The sequence below is a fragment of the Onychomys torridus genome, chromosome 5 (assembly GCF_903995425.1).
Source record: "Onychomys torridus chromosome 5, mOncTor1.1, whole genome shotgun sequence".
In the NCBI taxonomy this organism is placed as follows: domain Eukaryota; kingdom Metazoa; phylum Chordata; class Mammalia; order Rodentia; family Cricetidae; genus Onychomys; species Onychomys torridus.
The window spans coordinates 41,720,954-41,737,428 of NC_050447.1; the positions used below are offsets into that span (position 1 = coordinate 41,720,954).

Sequence of the window (16,475 nt, forward strand, 5' to 3'; positions counted from 1 at the left end):
GAAGAATTGCTCAGATCAGATTCGCCCCTAGGCATGTCTTCCAGAGACTGTCTTGATTGGTGATTGATACAGGAGGGCCTAGCCTACTGTGGGCAGCACCATTCCCCAGGTGGGTAGGTCTGGGCAGTATAAGAAAGCAGGCTAATCATGAGCTAGAGAGAGCTGTTCCTCCATGGTTTCTGCTTGAGTTCCTGCCCTGACTGCTCTAGAAGATGGGCTGGGATCTGGAAGTACAAGATGAAACAAACCCTCCTCTAGCGAAGTTTCTTTTGTTCAGGATGGTTATCACAGCAGTGAAAAGCAAGTGAGGGCATCTTATCTGCCTCGGCTTCCCAAGTGCTGAATTACACATGTGTGCTATTCCACCTGGCCTTCTCCTGTTGTTCTTAAACTGTAGGAATGTGCCAGATTTCCAAATAGTGGTCAGTTCCCTCTGGTTCTAAGTTACATCTGGAGAAGGAGGTGAGAACAAAAGCCCTGACTGTGCTGTCTCACTCTGGGGAGACAGGCAACAAATTCTCACAGAGTGAGTGACTAAAATTGTACATGGTTACCAAAGTCTACCATGCAATAGTGAAGCTACACTGAAGTCCAAGGCATCTTCCCAGCTACAGGCTTTCCTAGCATCCCCATTGTATTTCAACACAGAACCCCCAGAGTGGGTAATAACAGAGCAGAATGCCTTAGTGCTATAGATAATGAATCACACGTGAAGGCCAAGGAACACCCAAGAATCCAGAGGACAGGAAGACAGCAGAGAGAAGGACATAGTCTCAGAGAAAGAATTGTATGTGTGAAACATGGGGTTGCAGGAGTGGGCACACAAGAGAAAATGCAGTTTTGGATGTTAGAAATAGCAGTGTGGCCTATCCCATCGGCTGTCTGCTGGAACCTGCAGGGTCGTGTCCTTCCCTGTTTATTACTCGCCCCCAACTGAATGCCTGTACTGATAGAGAACTTGTCACTTATACAGGGAGCATGTGTCCCTCTTGGACAGCTGGAATTCATGCATTCACTAAAAAAAAATTACAGCTATTAAAGCCATGTATGTTATCTGTCATCCAAGGACTCAAGCCGCTAAAGTAGGAGGACTGAGAATTCTAGGTTAGTCTGGGCTGTAGAGTGACACTCTGTAATCCTTTTAAAAAAGGCAACAACAAATTCCCCAAACTAGTCCTTAAGTATAGACTAAGTAGCCTGCTTAGATGCTGTGGACACAAAACATGCTGAAGATGTACCAAGGCTTGGTCCTTGTGGACCTGAAGTTCTTGTGAAAATAACAAACAAACAAAGTAAGCTTGAGACTGGAAAGATGGCTTCGTGGTTAAGAGCAGTAAGAAGACAGGACCAGAGTTCAATTCTCAGCATCTACATGGTGTCTATAAGTCCATAAACATACAGGTAGGTAAAATATTTATACACATGATAAAAATAAAAAAATAAAAATTTAACAGTGAACACATACTAAGACTAAAGCAGGACAAAGGCTTTAGAGAACAAAAGTGACAAAAGAATGTGTGGGCTAGGTCTCTCTGAGAAGCCGAGATCCTAGGACATTCTGAGATCTTGCATAGATGTGTATTGTGGAATAGTAATTGAGGATGTGTTACACTTGTTTATGCTGTGGGACATATGTTTAATGATGCAAAGATGTGCTGCATTCTTTTATGTTGCATTTGTTTAACTCTGTGAAGCTGTGTTCCTTTGCCTGCCTAAAACACCTGATTGGTCTAATAAAGAGCTGAATGGCCAATAGTAAGGCAGGAGAAAGGATAGGTGGGGCTGGCAGGCAGAAAGAACATATAGAAGGAGAAACCTGGGAAGAGATGATGGAGGAGCGAGAAAAGAAGGAAGAGAGGAGGGTATCAGGGGCCAGCCACCCAGCTACACAGTAAGCCATGGAGTAAGAAGTAAAAAAAAAAAAAAAAAAAAAAGTATATAGAAGCAAGATAACAGCCCAGAGGCAAAAGGTAGACAGGATAAATTTTTTTTTTTTTTTGAGACAGGGTTACTCTGTGTAGCTTTGCGCCTTTCCTGGATCTCACTTGGTAGACCAGGCTGGCCTCGAACTCACAAAGATCCACCTGGCTCTGCCTCCCAAGTGCTGGGATTAAAGGCGTGTGCCAACAAAGTCTGGCTAGGATAATTTAAGATAAGAAAAACTGGCTAGAAATAAGCCAAGCTAAGGCCAGGCATTCATAAGAAAGACTAAGTCTCCATGTATTTATTTGGGAGCTGGGTGGTGGGCCCCTAAAGAGTAAAAAGTTAAAATAACAACAACAGATGTATTCTTTGAAGCAATTTCAAGAAAATCTAAAATACCTTGATTTCAATGTTTTAAAACGTATATTCTTTCTTTCTTTTTTAAAAATAGTAAACAGCTACAGGCCTCCCACTATTTTCTCCTGAGACACACCTTTCTAAATGTTCACATTTGCCTCTGCTTTTGACAGACAGTCCTCAGTGCAGAGTCAGCACTCCTGGAACATCCAGGCATATGTTGTTTAAAGCTATGCTACCTTCTGTTAACATCAGGTGAGGCTGGTCCCTAAAGTTCCCAATGGCAACTGGTAACAGTTTCATTTTAGAATAGACCATCAATTGTCAGAAACATCACTTGTCTCCTCCTGCATGTCTGCAACTAAGAGGCACAACCAAGAAAGTGATAAGCCAGGACAATACAAAAATTGCCAAGACACAGTTAGACTAGTGACAGATCATCCAGCATGGGTGACAGAAAGTATACCAACTTTTCCATGGCAACTAAAATAAATGTTTAGTTATTTTCCCAAGAGAAAAACAAATTAATTTAAAAAGTCTAATGCAGCTAGATAGTCCCTTCTAAATACATAGTAAATTCCAAGTTAGTTTGAGCTAAAGAATGGTACATTGTCTCAAAACACCACCCTCTCATCTCTATTTACAGTTATTGTTTAAAAAGTTAACTATAAGCTATAACTTTGTTATAATAAATATGAAGAGACCAGTATAATTTTTTGTTCTCCCCCTGCCCCCCCTCTCTGCACAGACATATGTTCTTTTTACAAAAAAACCTTCCTTTACTTGCAATCATTTCACATGTCCCTTCCTAAATATGCTGTCTCTGTGGGGCATATATGGTTTCACAAGTTTTCAGTCTGGACAACTCATACCAATTTCAATTAACATCTCTGGGAAACAAAAATCACCAAGCTGTCAATGGTACATTTAGAAATATAAGTCCATTCCAAACACACAGGTCCTTTTACTCACAGACAAGAGGTATCTTCTGGGAAGAAAAAAAAAAAGACTGACAAAATAAACACCTATGAAAGTTGATGAAGCACTGAACCAGGACAAGTCTGGAGAATAGAAAATAAACATGGCAACTCTTTAACATGGGCAGAGATCTTTCTGTGTTGTGAGTTTACACATTATCTACAGAGACGCAGGAGTGTCATAGTGACCGAGTTACCTTCGACTTTGGTATAGGGTCTCCACCGGTACAACCATCCCCGGAAGGGCTTGTTATTATACTCTGCACATTGCTGGGCACGGAAGTCCAAGCTGTTTTCACTACATGGGTTAATGTTGCATAGTTTGTAGGTACGGCTAGATCCTGGACAGAACTTGCCACCATACTGAGGCCTAAAAACAGAATTCAGGAATTTTAGAACCAAACACTTCACTCTCAGCCACACACAATAATGTAAGAATAGACAATTGAGGGAAGTATTGTACTATGGGCAGTCGTATCTAGTTTATTACATAATTGGAAAGAGATGCACTGCAATTTGCCTACTCCCTTCTTGTTTCCATACAGACATAATTAATCAATCACAGACCTCTTTTTGTTTTCACAGAAATTTAATATGGCCTCAAAATTGTAATATATTTATCATACTTTCAGGCAGCTGTTGCTATGCCAAATTGTAAGTGGCACATAAAATCAAACTCATTTCCTGTTTCTGATCTAATATTTATGTTCTAGAACTTTCTTTAACAACCAATGACAAAAGTATTCTTGATACTTCATGTGTCAGGGATTCTGTAAACGTGGTAAGATGTTCTCTGCCACAGGTATGTGCCATCTGTACACACCTTTCTGCACTGGTCTCAAAAGCTGTAAATGCAGATCTACCCTATATCTCTAGGCTCCCTACCCCCATCTCATTATAGTCTAAACATCTTCCTGCACTTCCGGTGCACCTGCTACCATGAAGACCATGGCATGTGGAAAAAAAGCATGGAAGATCCACATTCTCCAGGCCAGCTCTGTCAGCCCTGGAGCTAGCACTCTGGCTATTTTCCTGTTCTGGGGTGTTTTATTCCAATTGACTCTGCACTCTGAGGGGGAGACACTACCTCTTTTTCACCAGTGTGATTGCTTTTTAACTTTGGTAACTTGCTGCTTTCCTGCCAAGTACAAAGAGAAGTAGCGAGTGATTTCCAGAGTTGAGAATCTCACGAGAATATAAATAATTATAATCTCAACAGCAAGCTCTTAAGACGTCTTAGTGGGTAGATTCAGATTTGCAAAAGCCAGGAGGAGAAGTGAAGAAAAAGGGCAATTGTATTGAGAATTAGCATTGTTCACCCTGCACCAAACACTGACCACTCACCCAGCCTACCCTGCCCCAAACACTAACCACTCAACATGCCTCCTCAGCACAAAGCCCTTCCTTATGCTCTCCTTACTCATGGCTTTCTCCAGAGCTAAAACTCAACTGAGGATTGCTTCATATAAAATCTGATACCAACAGGTAACCTGAGAGGGGACTCAAGTCTAATACGTGGATGTGATTAAAATTCCTTGTTTCCATGGGAAGTCCAGGCTTGTCACAGAATACTGCTGGATCCACCACATTTTCCTGCAGCCTTTTATTCAGTCTGGGACCGAGCCTCAAAAGGTAGTATAAGCTGAGTTTGAACTCAGAATCTCCCTGCCTGTGCCTTCTGAATGATGTAGCCGCACGGCCACACCTGGATTTTTATACTGTTAAGCATGAAAGATTGGATAAGTGAATAGAAAACTTTCCCATAACATCCTTGCAGCGTGGCAAGAGTTCTAGGATTAGAAACAAAAATAGAGGCAGAAAGCAGAGTCTCAGCACACAATATTGCATTATAAAGTAGAACTGTATTTGTTTTTGCATCGGTCAACCTGACCACAGGCGCTTGTAATATCAGTTGGTTATATGACTATTACAATCCCTGCAAGAATGCTGTTAATGTACATATGGACACACGTGCATATAGCAAGATTTCCTCTACATTCTCACTTACATGCTTTTCTATTCTCTTTGTCTGTCTGTCTCTTCCCTTCCCTCCCTCCAACAGGGCCTCGTGTATCTCATTCTGACCTCAAACTTGCTGCACAGTCAAGAATGACGTTGAATTGCAGGTCTTCCTGAATCTACCTCCTGAATGATACAATTTCAGGTAGTCCAAGCCTGGATTACACAGTGTTGGGAACTGACCATGGACATTCTCATACATACAAGCATGCACTCTACCAACTGAGCTAAACCCACAGAATCTTTCAATAAGAACACATAGTGTGGTTGTATATGTCTTTCAAAGAAATTGGTGCACCTTTTAGAGGATCCTGCTGATTTTGATCATTGAGCCTGGGAATTATTGGTTAGAAAAATGGGCCCCAGAGTCAGTTCAATGATTGTTGTGAAGCGCCAGTCTTCTCCCAAACTCCACTGGCTAGGTGGCAGTGGAGTGAATAGTCTCTAATTATTTGTGTTTTAGGGATGTTCTAGAGTATCTCAGGATGTCACTGTTAATTTTTGGAATACAGCTCTGTTACAGTGTGATAATTTGATAGATAGGGAACTAGGAGAAATGTCAAAGAGTTAAGACTATGCACCTTGCTTTGAATCTGCCATTGTCAGTGTCTTACCCAAGCAGGTGCTGATGCTGTTAGTGGAATCTCTGTTCTCCCTTGGTTGCCCATCTGTGAAATAATGGGATGACATGGGGTTGGAACTGATGGGGTGGTTTTAATGTGTCTGGGAGAAAGTTCCTAGAGATGTATTTTGAAAGGCTCTTAAAGTGTAGTGGAACTCCACAGAAAACAGGATGTCAAAGCAATAAACACACCTACTACAGACAGGGGAAACAGTCGCACATGCTTGATGTTGGCTGTCCTGGAGTCAGATGACCTTTAACCCCTTGCAAGGCTAAACACATTGGTAAGTCTACACATCAGCCTTGCATACTTGATTCTTTTATGAAACAAAACACATCCTTGGAAGAAGTTCAGTAGATGAAATGGGAACCTTACACTGCTTCTCCAGTGAGAAAATAAAAATGGTTAAGTTGAGAGCTACCAACAGAACCAAATGGCAGAACTTAGCTGGAAGAAAAAAAAAAAAAACAGTAACTTGAAATTGAAAGGGTGATAATAAAAGCAGTTTTGCTCCAACAAATAGAATTAAGAGCTGGTTAGAACAATTAATTCAGCCATGTGGGGATTAACTGACCATCTACTGGTTTATTTGTGGCTTCACCCTGAGGTAAAGTAGACAGTATTCCAGTTACCTTCGAGCTTGCTTAACACAACAAAACTCCACCTAGTGGAAACAATTAAGTGATTAATTCTTCATTAGGAATCTTAAAAAGTGATACACACTATTTCTGCAAGCAGTTATCTATCATAAGGTGAGTTCTCAATGCCATAGACATGAGAAAGATTTTCACTTAAATCCTATGGGTCTCTTTCCTGCACTCCACTACCAGAGCTATTAAGTTAGGTGATATTTTTCTTTCTCGGGAAAATATTGAGATTATAGAAATATAAAATGTGGCCATGCATGAAAACCAGACCCAGGAAACATGCTGCAAAACCTAAAGTAGCGCTGATTTTGAAGAGTGCTGTCCAGGATGTTGGCTAAAGTGAAGTATAGACGTGTGGTTTTCATAATCTGCTATAAATCAGGAATTGATACCAAGCCTTCCTCCTATTATATTCAGGTACTGAGTCTAAGGAGTCCTAGGAAAACATATGTTTTGCTTCACTTAGGGTATATGGCAGTGCCTGAAGAAATTGTTGTTTGTTGTAATGTGAGGGTAAAGAGATAGAAAGTAATCCCATTAGCATCAAGTGGGAAGATGTCATACATGCTGATCCTGCATTGTACAAAAGAAGCCCTGGGACTGGGAAGATGCTGAGCACTTAAGAATACTCTGCTCTTGCTGATGACCAGAGGAGGTCCACACCCAACACTCACATATGGCAGCTCACAGCCTCCTGTAACTCCAGTTCCTGGAATCAAATGCCCTCTGGCCTCTGCACAAACATGCATGAGATGCACACACACACACACACACACACACACACACACACACACACACACACACACACTCTCTCTCTCTCTCTCTCTTCCCCCCGCCACACTCTCCCCCTACACACACAAACACACGAGACATAAAATAACAAAATAAATTTTAAGAGATAAACTCACAAGAACTTTGCAGCCATTTACATCAATAATTCTAGATCTAAAAAGCTCTAGGTTATTGGGACTACTGCCATTACTATAGGTTGTAATCCCAGATATTTATGAGGCTGAGGAAATAGGACTGCAAATTCAAGGCCAGCCTGAGGTAGGTAATGAACTCATTGTCAGACAGGATTTCGTCTCTAAATAAAAAGTTAAAAGGGGTCTGCAAAGTGAGCTAGCTCAGGGCTAGGGTACTTCATGACTGTGCAAAGCCCCAGAGTCAATCTTCAGGAAGGAAAGTGGGGAGAAGGCTGGTTCCAGAGCAGCATAAGATATCCTAAGACGCGCCTGGCACACGCCGTCTAACTATCTCCAACCTGCTCCTTGTATTTTGGAAAAAGGAAATTGAAAAGCTTTTTATAGGACTCAGATTGCTGACTCAGATGAAGTACCATTTGTCTCTTCAGAATGTTTCCTTTTTACTCTGATTTCATTGCGTTTGGATTTTCAGCTCACCAAGCGTTCCTGCAATACTTATGGCATGCAGGGCCTTCTTGCAGAGTACTTTACAGCTTTCAGCTTGGCTGGTGTTTGTGCCATCCTGACCCCATGTTTATAAATAAGGACTCTGGGCTAAAGGGAGAACCGCATGCTTGTGGCTTCACAGCTGGCACTGCAGGGTCAGAGCAGGGTCAGCGTGTTGGGCTCCACAGCTTGTGTGCTTAGCCTCTGTAGGCTGCCATCCCCCAAATGGGTGGTAAAGTTAACCCTGGTTTTCAGGGTCTCAGCACACTCTTCTTAGCCTGTCATACTCTCTATGGTCACTGGTAGTGTTATGACACAGCAACTACCACTTCCTCCACAGGTATCTAGGGTGACACTGGGTGACCCCATTCTCCTGGAGAGGTTGAAATGAGGACTATGAGAGCATATGACCCTCAGAACGTTTTGCTGAGTGTCTATTGGATGTTTCTTGTCTTTCAGATCAGTCGGTGTCCATCCATCTATCCATCTCTGTCTCTGTCTCTCTGTCTCCATCTCTCCGTCTCTCCGTCTCTCTGTCTCTGTCTCTCTCTGTCTCTCTCTGTCTCTGTCTCTCTCTCTCTCTCTCTCTCTCTCTCTCTCTCTCTCAGTATAAGGTCTCACCATGCAGCCCAGATTAGCCTTAATCTTTCTGGTTTAGTCTGAGTGCTGAGATTATAGGTGTACGGCTCCTCTCCAGGCATTGAGGAATTTTACAGATACTATTCCTAATTCCTCCAAGTCTTGTGAGATGGATCAAACATCCCATTTTGTATAGAAATGTAAGTTTAGAGTTCAAGTGACTTTCCCAAGTCACATGATAAGAAAGGGCAGGTGAGTTCTCTGGGGTTTCTGTACCTCCAGGACCTTGGCCCTTTCTACCGGGACAAATAGTAAGTATTCACCTCACATTGAATCCGAGTCTTCTGAAGTTACTTAAATGCTCTTGTATTTTTCTAGACTCAGGCTCCATAATGATGGGACCACAGAGTCCCTAAAGGTGACCACAGGCCAATTTCAACATGTGACTGTAATGCTTTTAATTCTCATAGTGGCTTTTTGTTTTATTTTTAAAGAAAATTAAAATCCATCATCAATAATTAGCAATGTCACATGTGTTTTTATATCTGGTATCTTTTGAGAAGTCAGACAGGTTTACCAACAGGGACTGAAGCCTATTCCTGCAAGGTACAAATCATTACATGCCTCAGTTCCTCTGTGGGAGACACTCTTTCCACTCCCCAAGCCTCCCAACTGAACAACAGCTCAGGTGTAGAACTGCAGAGCCTTGCTCAGGTTAAGAAATAAGTTAGGAGATGACTGGAGTCTTTAAGCATCATATATACACACAGAGGGGCTCTTCTGTTGTGTTCTGAAGTCTACCCACCATGCTTCTTCCTGTTCCATTTCCCAGTACACACACAGCCTTCATGTGTAAACAGGAAAACCTTGGCTGGTTGCTTTTAACCCAAAGGAAGAAATTCCCACTCAAAAGTCAAGTCTTCCTGGAGCCTTACTTGGGGTTACTACAGTGCCTCTCCTGGTACTTGACTCCTCCACCACAAGTGCGCGAACATTCTGACCACTTCGACCAGGCAGACCACTGGCCATGGATGGGCCGGGGCCCGAGCTCTCCAAGCTTTACACACTGGCCCTGTCGACACCACTGCAGAAAGAACACATAACAGGGTTCCCATCAGAGGCCACCTGGGAAAGTGCAGGGAGAGGCAAATGTCTGCACAATAAAAAAGGAAAAGGGGGAATGGGAAGGGAGGAGGGACAAGGTGTGACACTGGCAGAGCCCCCGTTTGCTGTGTTTTATGAATGCTCAGAGGCTGCATGACTGCTGCCTGCATTTTCAAGGCTGCCTGTAGAGAGAAGTGGTGTTTCCCACCCTCATGCTGAGAAGCACATGCTGTAGGGAAAACACACAAATAAGGTTCTATACAGTGTGGCCCAAGTAGTCAGATAGAATTGCGAGGATGCCTCCTTGTTGCTTGGAGACAATAACTACCTATGGAACAATTCTAACGCATTCAAGAGCTGATCATTGTGATTATTTCACTATCAAAGCAGATGTGAGACACAGCTAACTGTACGTGTGATTTGCCTCATTTACCCACCACATACTAATCTCATATGAAATTAGTAACTTTCCGTCTGAACGAATTGCATTCGTAGAAGGTGCCCATTGCAGACCCGCTGATGGTTGGCGATCTTCATCACCTTAGGTGGGTTTGGTCCAAGTCTTTCATTTGGTTGTGACTCCCACAAGGTAGCTAAGGATTGTTTTTTTTCTGGTAGCCTCCCATGTTAGGTCTTCTTTCGTAGTAAATTCACATTTTTCTAGTCCCCTCCCTACTTCTCCTCCTTCTCTAGGGGTTGAGGTCTCTGGTAGTATTGCTTTGTTTCTTGCTGTGTGTTCACTTTGAGCAAGTCCTGCAAGACTTTGTAGAACCACACACTTTCCTGAAAACCTTGGCACTTTGCTCCAAAGGGTTGGGCTTTAGGGGATGGCAGGTTTTGCTGAGAAGTGGGGTTCAGTTACAGAATTACAGGGAGACTATTTGACTTACAGTCCTCACCACCCCTACCTACCCCATGATGCATTTGGCTGTGCATGGCGTGGCTTTGTTGACAGTGAGTTTTGTCTTGGTGATATGTCTTCCTTTCTTCAAATTCTTGCAACGAGCAGGTCAATCCCTCTATTTTAAGCTTTTCTTTTGCTTGGGTTAATTGCCATTTCAGAGTTTGAAATTACACAATGCTGTGGGGAACCAGTCAGTCATCTGAGGGTTTTGGCTGCTGCCACCATACATCTTTCCCACTAGGCATCATGGAGCCTCTACTGAGCTGACACTGGACAAAAGGCAGCAGCCTATGGTCTCATTAGCATCAGCAGCCAACAGAAAACCAAGTTGCTCTGATGTTTTAGAATAGTGGGAAGACCTGTATGTACTGGGTCTTCTAGTACCCTTTCAAGCATTTGGGAATTGAAGACCACTTTGCATATGAGAACTTAGTAGGGAAATTCTGACTTGCTCAGTCTCACAGGGACACAAATACAACACACATAGAAGAGTCTAGATTTCACACCTACACAGGGCTCATTCTGCTTCTTATAAACAAATTACTGCCTGATGTGCCTTAATTTTAATCTAATTTCTTTGTTGGAAATGTGTTTCTTTACATCTCTTTCAATCATTGAATGACTGAAAGATCATGCCATGATCTCAATATTCATCTTGGTCGTAGGTCAAGCTGCTAGCCGACTGTCTTCCTCTGTCTTTGCAATCTGTGTAACAAACGTGACTTTACAGAAATCTACATATAGATGCAAGTAACAATACATACATAAAATTCTACACATAAAATGTAAATATTAAATAGATACACATATAATCTTATCTATCACATATATCCCTAGTGTTTCACAAATAGTCAATATGGCCAACTTGCCATGACTTGCACTGTCCATTTTAAAGTGTATTATTGACATTATTAGGCAGGATCTCACTACCTGGCAGAGGCTGTCATGGAACTTGCTACATAAGCTAGGCTGACCTCAAACTCATGGCAATCCTCCTGTCTCAGCCTTTTGAATGCTGGAATTACAGAATGAGCCCCAGTGTCCTGCCTCAAAACCCTTTAATTCAGGGTACAACAGCATAGACATTCCTCTTTCTTGCACACACGTATTGAGATGGAAGGACTTGGCTTCCACCCATTTTAGTTTCATGTGTCTGCATTCTACCTCTATTTCTGTACTTGCTCGAGTTTCTTCAATACAAGATCCGGTGTCCACTTGGTATATACTCTTATTACCATTATTGGACGTACATACTGAATACCAACCAATGTTTGTTTTGTTTTGTTTTGTTTTTCTTCTTTCGGGCAACAGAGATGTTGGAAGAACAGTGAAAGTCAGCAGCTTCTGCTATGGGTTCTTGGAAGAACAGGACTGACTTTTCAATTTGTCTCATCTCTGTATCTTCAGGGACTCATCCTAATACTGGTACTCAATAGTCACTAAGGAACTGAAATCACTTTAAATGACCAGTTCTTCTATCCAGGTTAAGAGTGTTTGGAGAAAGCACATGACAGAGACTGGCAAACCTGTACCATCTCATTATGTGTTAAAATTCTAGTGTGGTCTGTCAAATGGACTTGCTAAATAGGCTTCATTTATTATTGTTATGCCAAGGGTACCTTTTCCTGCCACATCCTACTAGGGAAAGGAAAGACAACAGAAACAAATATGAAAATGTTTGTGGACAAACATTTCTGTTACTTATGGGAACACCTGCCCCCTGGGACTCTTTCATAGGACATGAAGTTTAACACACAAACAGCATGCAATGAAGCCTATTAGTTCAGTGACATAGAGATACTTAAGACTCAAATGAATGAACTTGTTTACATATTGTAATTCTGTTTTATAATCTTTGCTTGCTAATACTGGTTACTTTTAAGAGAAGACAGAAAAAAAAAATGCAGCCAAGAAAATGTGCCATTCTAGAGTCACAGTTCTGTGACCTCCATGACACCATTCTAGAGCTCCAGACTAACAAGTGCACAGTTACCATACTCAAGCCACAAACGGTCCCTTCTGCTGCAGGCATGAACTTGGTTTCACATCGGTGGCCCACGCGGTGGCACCAGAGTGATTTGCAAATATCCTGAAAGGAAGGGGAAAAAGAGGTGGGGGGTAAGACTGATAATACACAAAAAATGCAAATAGTCAAAGTTTTGGGGTGCTGTATTTTATTTGGGGATGGATGCAATCAGATAAACTCCTCAAAGTCCAGGCAAGACAAGTTGGTGGCAGCAAAGCAAGTTGATGTAGTAAGTAGGTAAACAGGAAGTCTGTGTGCAGCCTGCATGTTCATGTGTATTGAGTGATGGGGGTGGGTTAATGTCCAGAGCACTGACAGGTTGGACCTAAGTGCACACACGCAGAGGTCAGAGGACCGCTTGTGAGAGTTAGTTCTCTCCTTCCACTACGTGAGTCCTGGCAATCCAACTCAGGTCATCAGACTTAGAAGCAAGCACCTTTACCCGAGCTATCTCACTGGGCCCAAGAGATTTGTTTTCTGATGACAGTGACCGTAGCCTGGGTGGCAGAACAGATCAAGAGGAATCGAGCAACTCGGACTCAGTCCGTGTCCCCAGCATGTTTTAGAACCCCCAGAAGCTACAGGTTCCTGCCCCCCCCCCCCCCACACCCCCCCCCCCCGCCCAGTTCCTAATGTCTTTGTTATGACGGTCACCATCGTCATCACTTTCTTGGCCTCGTGCTTTTCTAGGACTATGGCAACTTATTTCTGACACTAGGCCTATGAGGTAATTTTAAAGGCTTGGGAGACAGCCTTTCAACACACACAATCAGGGCTGTCGTCTACATGGGCTTCCATATCAAGTACTCTGGAGGTGAAGGCCGTTACTGAGCAAGAGGAGATGTGAGGAGAGTAGGTCAGACTGGAGGAGCAAGAGGTCTCCATAGCAACAGTTCAAGTCAATCCTCTGGAAGTGCCGGAGGCCTCTTCCATCCATTCGGAACAGAGGTCATTTTGCTCCTGAGCTTCTCCAATCCTAGACTCAGCTCAAGCCATAACTCGGAAGAGCAAAGACATTTCTTTCCCACAGCTGATGGAGAGCCACGACCCATGCCTGTGGCGGCCATCAAAATGATCCCAGCACAGAGTGAAAAAAAGGGGGAGACCTTAAGAAAGTAGAAAAAGTAGTTGGGGGATGGTGGTCTAGACACCACAGCCAAAGCCAAGCCACAGGGCAGAGACAAGGCACAGCTAGAGAAGAGCAGGCAAAACACAGGGTTTCCAGAGAGAAGCGAGACAGGCTGTACGGACATGTTATTTCCCCTGTGGTGAGGCGCAGAAGTCAAATGTAATTATAGCCGACGACATGCTTTAACGACCACAAAAACCCTCTGAGAAAACTCCCTTTCAAAGTAAACAAAACGGGGAGCCTGCACTCTTTTGCTGGTACCTCCCTCTTTTCCCCCTTCAGTATATCCCACTTTGTCTTATCTATAATTACCTGGACTTAAGTCATAATTTAAGAGAAAGAGAAATAACCACAGAGACCCCTAAGGTCTCATGTTGCCTGGATATGATCCCCCCACCTCAACCAGACCACATATTTAAGCAACGCTGGCTGTCCTGGGTCCTGTCATTTGCTGACCCATGTTCTCTGGTTATATTCCATAAGACAAGTTCCTTCTAGTAAAATATGACATGTTGAAAATGTTAAAAGCATCTGAAAACTCAAGTTCTAGAGAGTGTATACATACTCTGGCTCTCATTGGGACTTCTAAATCTATACCATCATGTTGACTTTACCTTCAAAATATCTCCTGAATCTAAATGCTTCCCACACCCAGTGCTACCACCCTGTTCCCAGCTGCTTTGTGTGTGCCTTAATGTCATACCCTTCATCACAAGCCTAGCCATTCTGTTTTGATCCATCCCTACCCAGTGAATACTCAACAGGGCACTACCTGATACAATGGCCTGTAGCTGTATAAAACTTTTTCCCAGGTCACACCTCATGCCTCTTTCAAGAGTCAGATATGGTATGTGGCAATCATATTGAAAAGCAGAGGACAGTCCCATCATTATAGAAAGTTATGCTGGCCAGAATTATGAGCTAGAGGAATTCTTCCATATCAGTCAGTTCAGCTCATGGTAAGTTCTGTTCAAGCTACGTGATGCTGTCTCACTTGGCTCAGAGTAAATCCAGAGTCCTTCTCGGCCCCTTCCAAGCCAGTCACTGAATCCTTTTTATCCCTCCGATCTCATCTCTTACAGATTAACTCTTGCTATTGTAGTTTTATTTCCTTGACTGTGATAAAACTCCTAACTTAGAGGAAGAAAGCTGAATTGCAAATAACAATTCCAGGTCACAGTTCACCCTAGCATATCAGGACCTTGAAGCAGCTAGTCATATCACATCCATCGTCAGATCATGGAAAGAATCAATGAATAGATAATTGTTTGCTTGCCTTCAAGCTGGTTTTCTCCTCTCTTATACTGATCAGGACCCCCAACTAGGGAATGGTGCTCCCCACAGTGGGCTGTGTTTTCCTATATCAATTAACAATCAAGATAATACCCCACCCGGGTGTTGGTGATGCACACCTGTAATCCCAGCACCCGGGAGGCAGAGGCAGGTGGATCTCTGTGAGTTCGAGGCCAGCCTGGTCTACAGAGATAGTCCAGGACAGGCTCCAAAGCTACAGAGAAACCCTGTCTTGAAAAACAAAAAACAAAAAACAAAAAACAATAACAACAACAACAACAAGATAATACCCCATAGACATTCCCACAAGCCAATCAGATCTAGATAATTCCTCATTAAGACTCCCTTCCCCAGATGATTCTAGGTTGTATCAAGTTGAGAGTTAAAACTAACCACACACCTGCTTACAGCTGCTCTATCCACACTGGTGCAGCACTCTGAAAGCACCTCCAGATTGCTCCAAACACAAGCCTTTGCACATTTTGTTCTATCTATATCCCCAAAGACCTGAATACCTAACAGTGGCTCACTTTATTATTTTCAAGTCTGCCTAAAGTTCCCTTTGAGAACTTGCATGTATGTGTGTGTGTGTGTGTGTGTGTGTGTGTGTGTGTGTGTGCATGTATGTGAGTTTGTGTTGGTATGTGTATGCCAAGAGCTTCACACATGCTAGACAAATGCTCTACCACTTAGCAACATGCTAGCATTACTAATTAAAATTTAATCAGCTACCATGCAATCAACCTTCAACCTATTTATCCCAAAGTCATTTTGCCAATAATCTGTATGTTTAAAATATTCTCCATGTACCATCCTCCTTCCTAACATAGTGTCACTGCTCAAGGGCAGGGTACCAGGCACACTTTAATAGATATTTTTTTACATGTTAATATATGAATTAAAATGACTGATTGTATAATTAGATAACATCCTCACTAGTAGTAAGTAGTCTGCAATTCTTAAGAGGAATCTTCAACTAAAATGTACCACACACTAATCCCAGCACTCAGGAGGCAGAGGCAGGTAGAGCTCTGTGAGTTTGAGGTTAGCCTGTTGTACCTAGTTTTAGGAGCCCCTAGTCCATATGGTGAGACTCTATTTCAAAAAATGCATGAGATTCTGACAAAATAGTCTAAAACCATAATGAAAAGGAGCACTGCTGGGATACACTGCCAAGGAAGAGCTCTTACCAAGCATGAAGAGACTCTAGATTCAATCCAGCACTGAAAAGAAAAGAAAGAAGCAACAAAAATCCTACTCCCATCGCTAAGAGTTTTCCCTTATTACTATTATTTGATTGACTCCACAATTGTTCTTTTCAGTGTGCAATGGGAAAAATGAGACTCAGGGAATGTCGGATGAACACTCAAGTGCTCTCAGCAGTAAATCTCTCCTAGGCTAGAGCTAAAACACCTTGTGTTTAATCTCACTGCCCAAGCTTTTAAGTGGAAGCAGTAATTAAAAAGCAACAACCACCAGACC

General features: G+C 42.6%; 1 protein-coding gene across 2 annotated transcripts in view; it reads right to left on the reverse strand.

Annotated features, from left to right (window-relative positions):
* The window catches only part of Adamts18 (ADAM metallopeptidase with thrombospondin type 1 motif 18), a 143,073-nt gene that overhangs the window by 41,956 nt on the left and 84,642 nt on the right, over positions 1 to 16,475 (reverse strand). For both annotated transcript variants that reach the window (XM_036189116.1, XM_036189117.1), the window contains exons 11-13: positions 12,539 to 12,634; positions 9,473 to 9,621; positions 3,455 to 3,627 (exon numbers count right to left, since the gene is read on the reverse strand). In XM_036189116.1, coding sequence (XP_036045009.1) covers positions 3,455 to 3,627; positions 9,473 to 9,621; positions 12,539 to 12,634 — 418 coding nt within the window. The remainder of the gene's footprint in view (positions 1 to 3,454; positions 3,628 to 9,472; positions 9,622 to 12,538; positions 12,635 to 16,475) is intronic.